The sequence below is a fragment of the Triticum dicoccoides genome, chromosome 7A (genome assembly GCF_002162155.2).
Source record: "Triticum dicoccoides isolate Atlit2015 ecotype Zavitan chromosome 7A, WEW_v2.0, whole genome shotgun sequence".
NCBI classification, from domain to species: Eukaryota; Viridiplantae; Streptophyta; class Magnoliopsida; order Poales; family Poaceae; genus Triticum; species Triticum dicoccoides.
This window is the reverse complement of record NC_041392.1, coordinates 593172995-593181411: the sequence shown is the minus strand read 5'-3', so window position 1 is coordinate 593181411 and position 8417 is coordinate 593172995. Positions and strand designations below refer to the sequence as shown.

General features: G+C 41.9%; 1 protein-coding gene across 1 annotated transcript; it reads right to left on the bottom strand.

The window, feature by feature from the left end:
• Positions 1 to 5819: 5819 nt before the first annotated feature.
• Positions 5820 to 7680, bottom strand: LOC119331086. Its single transcript, XM_037604263.1, has 2 exons — positions 7521 to 7680; positions 5820 to 6128 (listed from the first exon to the last, which is right to left on the bottom strand). Exons 1-2 carry the CDS (start codon positions 7644 to 7646, stop codon positions 5847 to 5849), a joined length of 408 nt encoding a protein of 135 aa, XP_037460160.1. The 5' UTR covers positions 7647 to 7680; the 3' UTR covers positions 5820 to 5846.
• Positions 7681 to 8417: the final 737 nt, after the last annotated feature.

Here is an 8417-nt window from a genome sequence, read left to right as displayed (position 1 = left end):
AAGGAGCGGGGGGGTTTGGGCGCGTGGGGTTGCGGGGTTTAGGAGGGAAGAAGGAATAGGAGGGGGTCGGAGGGAGCGGTGGGCCGGGGCCGGCGAGAGAAGGAAGTAGTGGATCCATCTCTGCCATGGACGGCGGTGCACGCATGGAAGAGGGGACGGGGTGTGCGCGGCCCCGCACAGTACGGGTGTGTGAGGGACAGCCATGGCGGCTCAGGGCGGCAGCGCGCGGGAGGGGATTGGGGGCTACGGTGGTGAGGTGTGCTAGCGGCACAAGGTGGAGAGCGCGGGGGTGGATGTGGTTCCAATCGGTGCTGGGGAGCGGAGGAGTGTTAGCAAAATAAGCAGGTGTTGTTAGAATATGGTCTTAAGAGGTGTTGTTAGAATAGACCCACCCTATATATATATATATATAGACACACACACACACACATAAACACTATTCTGATCACGGGATCAGAATAATATTCTGATCACAACCTGAATTGCGTGAGTAACGCGCCTGAATTTCCCTCTGTACGGACTCGACCTTCGGGCTATCTTTGCAACCGTGCTTCCCCCGCGAATTATTCTGGTTAGTCGTGTTCTATATGATGTTAGTGTAATCTAGAAACGTTTTTAGCAACTAAATACCGGTTTTAAATAGGTATCTCGCTCGTTGGCGGATTTTGCTCTCGAGTCGTGATGAAATTGCGTTTTTTGCAATTTTACTGCCTGAGTTGTTCGACCTGAACTTCCCCTAGTGTTAGGTTGAACTTCCACCAACATTGCCCAAATGGGGCTTGCGATATACCATTGGAAAGCTATGGACACCAGTATCATGACCCAACTTAATTTTTTGTCAAAATGTAAGCGGTTTAAGAGCAGTTTTGAAAACCATTTTTTCTTCACACAGAAAACGTGAATCGTATTTTCGATAGCATTTCTAGACCTTTTATCGGAATGAGGCATATAATATGGCGTTGGAAAGCTGCTGCAAAACAGCTCCTTCCACATATTGAAAGTTTTCTCTAATTCCCTATGGTTAAAGACTAATTTAGAAAAACGTAAAATTTCGCAAACCGAACAGCCGAGATCGTATTTTTCATGCCATTTCTAAACGGCTAATCCAGCTGAGGCATATGATATGGCGTTGGAAAGCTTATTAAAATGCGCTACTTTTTCATGTTGAAACTTGTTTCTAATTTTGAACGGTTTAAGAGTAATTTAGAAAACGATACAAGTCCTACCGAGTTCGTGTTTTCGAGCTAATTTTTTAACCGTGCATCCGAATGCAGCAAATGAGACGGCGCTGGAAAGCTTGAGGAAATGGAAAACGTTTTGGTATATATTGTTTCTCCCAATTCCTTATTGTTTTAAGTCAATTTTGAAAATGGCTAAAAAGGTATTTTCGCCGTAATTTTCACAAACTTCATCGGAATGGGGCAAATAATATACCATTGAAAAAAGCTACGGAAAATGCGAAACTTTTTCTTGTTGATGGTTTTCTCGGATTCCTAACCGTTTTCACGTAATTTAAAAAATGGTGAGATCATTCATTCTGTCTTTATCGCGAAACAGATTCTTCAAAAATGCACCGCGTGAACAACCTGAACTTCTCGACGTGTGTACTTGAACTTCACTATGTTTTTCACGTGCTTTATTTGCTCGCAGCTCTCCATCCACTCACCGGAATTGAGCAAGTGATATATCGATCGAAAGCTGATGTAAAACTGCAACTTTCCCGTGTTGATCATTTTTCCATACTCGCGACGGTTTTAAAAGTTTTTAATCTGAAATTCATTTAGTGTAGTAGTTGAACTTCCTGCTATTTTCACGTTGAACTTCACTCTATTTTTGATGTGCTGTTTTTGCCCGTAACTCCCAAACTACTTACCGGAATTTAGCAAATGATATACCGACGGAAGTTGTTGAAAACACACAACTTTTTTGTGTTGATCATTTTTCCATATTCGCGACGGTTCAAAATATTTTTTTTGAATGCATAAAAATGTGCTTTTAACGTTATAGATAACACTTTTAAACCATTGATCGGAATGTAGCATATAATATACCGTTGGAAAGTTATGAATAGGAGCAACTTTTTCATGTAGACAGATAATATAAATTCGTTGTCATTTGAGATCAGTTTTAAAAATGGCAAAAACAATGTTGTTTTTGCATGTTTTTTTACATGTAATTGAAGGTCGCACGTCTCGTACTAGAGATCTTGACCTTCACCCGGAGAAGCACGTGAACTTCTTGCCACAAACCATTTAAGCTTTTAGTTTTCTATTCTTATATTTCTTATCTGAAATGTGTTTTGTGTAGTATTTGAACTTCCCACTGTTTTCACCTTGAACTTCTGTCATGTATTTTTAAGAAACTTTATAGAACCATTTTTTGTTCAAATGTTCGAACTACTCTCTCTTAAAGAATTGAACTTCTTGGCTTTTACTCTTTTAGGCACGGGATAAATATGTGTTTGTATAAAGTTTGAATTGCTTTGCTAATTTAATTTTAACTTCTTTGATTTTACTCTGTGGAGAACAAATTTGAGTTATTTTATAAACTTTGACCTTCTCTCCATTATTTAATTTGAACTTCTTTAGTTTTATTCTTAGGACAAATTTGATTCTTTTAATCCATTTTTATAACAAAAAATGGACTTCTTTGGTTTTTTAATTCGGCCTTCTTTGATTTTGGACTCTTTTTTAATTCGACCTTCTCTCCCGAGCCACATTTTTATAGTATACAAACTTTCTCATCAGACACACCTTGAACTTTCCAAATTTTGAAAGCGTATGAAATCATCAGACGTGTTTTTTCGTTGATATGTTCACTATCATGTACTGGAAGAGAGATAAAAAAACCAACAATCTCACAACAATTAACATGTTTAAGAAAGAAATGAAGGCATTTTTCAGTGGGACAACACGAAAACAGGGTTTTCAGACCCATTTTTCTCCAAGGCGCATAGAACCAATGCGTTTTTTCACAACACAACAATGTGGCTTAAGGAATGTAACATCCCAAAATTCTAAATTTTGGAATGTTATAATAAATAGATAGATTGATTGTTTGTTTGATTGTTGTGTGATTAATTGAGTGAAATTCGAAACTTTTTGAAAGTTAAATGAGAGGGAATAAAAGGACTTTCCCAAACTTTCACTTTTGCATTTATGATCTCCATGAATTCAAATTCTTTTCACCATAAAATTCTGGAGAGAAGATGACATGACTTATTCCATTTATTTAAATGAAACGGGGTTTTGAAAAGATTTGAATTTTATTTGGAAATATTTCAAATTCAGAAACTTTATGCAACTCAATGATTTTCACGAGAGAAGATAAAATGACTTCTTCAAATTATGAAATATGAGTTGGGAGTTTAGAAGGATCAAATTTAAAATCCTTTTGAAATTATTTTCAATTTGGAGTTATTTGGGTTTTATTCAAATTATTTTTCTCCAAAAATAAAATACATGGAAAATAGGGTAACATGATTCCCTACATCAGAAAATTGGAGATAAATAAATTTGAAATCATTTAGTTTTGTTAAATGATTTTATTTGGATTTTAGTAGGGCACGAGCACTCTTTGAATTATCTAAATTTGTGTGAATTTTATTTAATGCTAGGAAATTGTTCACATTGTAGACAATTTTTTTCTGAAAATTTTGATATATTATATGCCTATATAATATATTTGTTTTATTCTGTTTTTTTGTTGTCTGTGAAAAATGTTTTTTTGAACAAAAAAGTCTTCTCCCCGACTGGGCCAGCCCAGCTCCTGCCAGGCCAAGGCCCAGCCCAGCGCGCTGCCCCTCTCCTTCCTCGAGTGGAAGTCCCGCTCGGGCACGCCGTCCGCCGCCGCCGTGGCCGACCCGGCCACCCCCGCGCCGCCTTGCCCCCTCCTCCACGCAACCCCTCGCCCCCCTCTATATAAGCTCACGCCGCCGCCGCCTTTTCCTCTCTGCTGCACCCCACCGCCGCCCTTGCGCCGCATCCCACCGCCGCCAGCGAGATCCACCGCCACCGCCCCGCTCCGTCCCGTCACCGTTGACCACCGCCGACGCCGCCATCCTCCTCGCCTCGCCGCGACGCCCCTCCCCAACCCCTTCGCCGCCCTCCTGGACGACCGGAGCCGCCTCCCCGGTCGGACCAGAGCCTCCGCCACCGTCCTATCTCGCCGGAAACCGCCGCCGTCGTCGAAACCTTCCAAACTAGTATAAAACCGCCGGTCTGATCCGGTTTTTCTTTTAACCTCAGTTTTTTTAAAACCCTAGACTAGGTTTGTTTTTTTGGTTTTATTAAACAGCGAACGTCCACCGTTTAGATCTTATAAACGAATGTTCATTATTTAGTCTTTTCCTTTTCTGTTAGTATTAGTCACGGACCTATCCATAATTAGTTTCTTTACCGTTTAGCCCCTGCTTTTCAAACCTTCGTAACTTTTCACTCGTTTGTCCAAATCGAACAAAACCAACGCCCACTTCTAAGTTACGATCTCCTCTATCCAGTAATCCAACCCAAACATGTTTTTGAAATATTAAAATTTGAATTAGATCAGATTTAGATTCAAACTTCGTTTGATCATAACTTGAGTTTCGTAGCTCCGTTTGAGTTGATTCTTTTTGCAAATCGAAGCTCTTGACCTACACTTTCTGATAAGGCCAAATTCACATAATTTTGGTACTGTTAGAAATTGTTTTATATTGCAAGAGTTATTTGCTTGGTTTTGAAGTTTTCTGAATCGTCTTCTTCGTTCTTGCTGATCTTTTGAGTGATGGCTTATGTGTGGTTACTATTGCTTGCTTACGATAGATTAACCGGAGTGTGACGAGTAGAACTATCAAGAGTTATGAGTGCGAATCATCTTCATCAACATTGCAGGCAAGTTCACACTTTGATCATACTTTCCATTACCCAGTTTTATGCATTAGTTTCAACCCTCAAACATTGCATGATTAGGATCTAATTAAATTGTGGGTTTTGGGAAGTAGATGAGGTAGTACCTATTACCTGTTTTATTATCAAACCCTTGGGAGTTACTATTACGTTGCTTATATTTCTATGCTATCACTACAGGAATCAGCTACTTTGCCATCTGCCACGGCGGACGGCAAAGGCATGGATGGCGGACGGCAAAGGTCTTTGCCGTCCGCCGCGGACGGCAGAAGGGGACGGCAAAGTAGGGGACGGCAAAGAGCTACGTTGCCGTCTGCTTCTGGCGGCTGACGGCAAAGGGGCCTTTGCCATCAGCAGCGGACGGCAAAGAATGCAGACGGCAATAAATGCGCTGTTACTCCGTTAGGTGGTTAACGGCGGGCCTTTGCCGTCCGCCGCGGATGGCAAAGGGCATGACTTCTTTGCTATCTGCAGGCAGATGGCAAAGAGCCTATATTGCCCCATTTAATTCTGTTTTTTCTTATATCAATTCGTTTTCACATAAAATCTCTCTCTCTCTGTCTCTCTTTCACACACACACACACACACATGTATCACCAATATAACATATCCAACACATATTACCAATAGTCATGAACACATATATATCCAACACATATTACCAATAGTAGCAAGTTTCATCCATACATATACATAGTTCCATCAATATTACACAGTTTCATCCATAGGTAGCAAGTTTCACAAAGTCAAAACTATCTTATTACTAAGATCTTCTCTGGATCTTCTTCTTTTCTTCCAACCTGCATAACAAAAACACTAAGAAAGAGAGAATGAGTTAGGAGTAGAAATGTAGCATTTCACTTGGTGAAATGCAATGTTGTAGGAGCCAGCACTTCAGATCAAGACAATCTTAAATTAGTGTAAAGTTATGACAGATCCATGCATGTGTACATAAAGCAATTAACCATAGTTGTACGTCCTAGATACTCTAGCAAATACTCCTGCTCTATTGCAATACAGAAGAACATTGTGCTGCTGTAGTAAGTAGAGGAGTAGGAACAACATGCTGCCTGTAGGAAACTGATCCAAGGACGCACCTGGTGGCCGATGGGCTTGGCTGGCGCTACTCCGGCGAGGGGCGTCACTCTGGCAAGGAGGAAGCCCGTGCAGCGAGTAGGAGGCCCGTGCGGCGAGGAGGATGCTACTCCCAAGACTCCCATGCATGTCGTCGTCAAGATTTACCTAAAACATATAAGCAACAAGGATGAGTACAAAGACTCAGCAAGTTCATAAAGGAATAATAAACAGTACTCATATCAATATACCAAGACTCGGTTAACACCATACACTCATTAGTGTTCAACACATATAATGGTGCCCTACATGCCTACATGCTCATCTCATTTCATTGCGTATACCGGTATAGCTTGAGTGGACGCCCGTCGACATCCACTCACTCCAATATGTGGAGGTTGCCTCCAAAGTAGGTCGCAACCCAACAATGAAGGTCTCAATGTTCCCACCAAGGTAGTGCACGCCTTCATTCACTATCATCATGAGTGCAAGTATGCAAATGCAAGCATAGTACTTAAATCAACATATCATGGTCATCGTCATCGCCATCATAATAAACATCATTGACATGGAAGATATCATAAATAAAAATGGAATGTAGAGATTATGCAAGTCATTATCCCGTTGTGAACTTGCCTCAACCGCGGGGCACAAATTGTGAGGCAAACGGTTCCGAACTCGAAGTACCCACACTTGTCATCAAGCATATATCTCAGTCACAGCAAAGCATGGTCTCAACACATAAGAATATATAATTTAGTGGCGCTCCTACGCACAAGACCCCAGCTCATACGTACGTTATCACATTATAAGTCCTCATATCATCAACGATGACAAAATCTTAGAGTATAAGTCTAGTTACAATCACCAAGTCAAACGTAAAATTCTGTCCAACATAGTACAGTCATCTTAATAATTCCATAGGATTTAGTGTATAACATGAAATCTAACAAATAATATATGTTTAAGCATCTGCAGAATATCCTTTACAATTTTTATGTTGTGACTTTAATTTAATTAAACCTCTAGCATGGCCTAAACTGCCATACAACAAATTCTGCACCCCAGGAACATAAATTTCGGGACAGAAAACTAAAATGATGGCTGCTCTCAAACCGTACATCCAAACGAAGCAAATAAGTACTCTACGGAAACCTTGGGACTTTATCTAAAACTTATGTAAAGGGGCCAACTCTAAATTCTAAGCATAGCTAACTCATTTTTTAGATAGAAGCTTGCTGTCCAGAACTGTCAGGCACTGCAGTTTTTAACTGAACCAAGTTTAGTGATGTACAGCAAGGGAAAACCAGTGTACAAGAGCATTTCTAATCCTCACGTGTAAGATAAAACAGAATTATAACTTGCAAACTAACTCCTCTCCCCAGGTTTAATTGCTTACACGCATATAGACATGTTCGTCAAGCTGTTGGCATACCTGAACAGGCAAACAGGCCACATCAAACAATCCAGCCAAGATGCTAACCCACCTACAGGAACTATGTTGCTCCAGCGCTAAAGATCGAACCAAGAGTGACACAAGGAGTTGGAGAAGCAACAGACCGGGGGTGGGCCGATGGCCAGCAGCATCCCGTGCTCCACCGGCAGCAGCGGCGGCCACGACGACGCAAGGAGCAGGGGAGCGGGAGCAGCCTCCACACGGCAGCGACCATGACGAGAAGCATTCATTCAACGCCAGATTCTGCATCATGTGCTACTATTGACATTCATTCAACTCAGTACAGTAGAGTAGAGATAACCCAGGGAGTTCCCATTGAGCATCTCATTGGTTGAAGTTGAACTGAACAAACATGGCAGAGAAACAAAACAAAACAAAAATACGCGAGGGTCAGGTTCTTGTTCTCACTCACCATTGGCGGTAGCAATCGATGCACTTATCGTGGATGCAGCACAGCCCTGCTGTTTAACTCCATGCAGATCCCACACTCCTCTTCTATCTCGGCGTCGACCTCAGAGACCAGCCTCGTACTACCCTCCCCCTTGCCGTCTCTCCTCCTGTACAACTCCGAGCACACCGCCCTCTGCCTCGGGTAGTCGATGCCGCTGATCCCGTGTTCCAGTTGCAGAAGGAAGGGAAATGTCATGGCTGTGGTAGACAGATAGACAATGGAAAATTTTCAGTTCACAGGTCCAAACCGCAAAGGCCTTATTCACTTTTCAGTTTCTGCAGGACATTTGTTTAGTACCGTAGAAGAATTCCTTCATGATCGCTTTCCTTTCGTGGGTGGGCATGGTTGTGGTGCCGTCCACATAAACCTGTAGAGACAATGGAAGCAGAGGCAAGATGGTAAGAACACAAGCAGAACAAGCACAGTCAGCCCAATATGTATGGCACAAATTCTGGAAGGGAACCACAGGCACGGAGACAGAAGAGAAGATAACCTTGTGCTAGATGGGGATCCTGAGGAGGCCGAGGGCGCCGGCGAGGCTGCAGTCGGC

Bases quoted from the DNA above. Each gene is read 5' to 3' on its own strand.
- LOC119331086 (XM_037604263.1), bottom strand. From the start codon at position 7,646: ATGAATGCTTCTCGTCATGGTCGCTGCCGTGTGGAGGCTGCTCCCGCT. The intron at 6,129-7,520 runs GTCTGTTGCTTC...TATATGTTTTAG, and splicing joins TGGCCATCGGCCCACCCCCG to GTAAATCTTGACGACGACAT.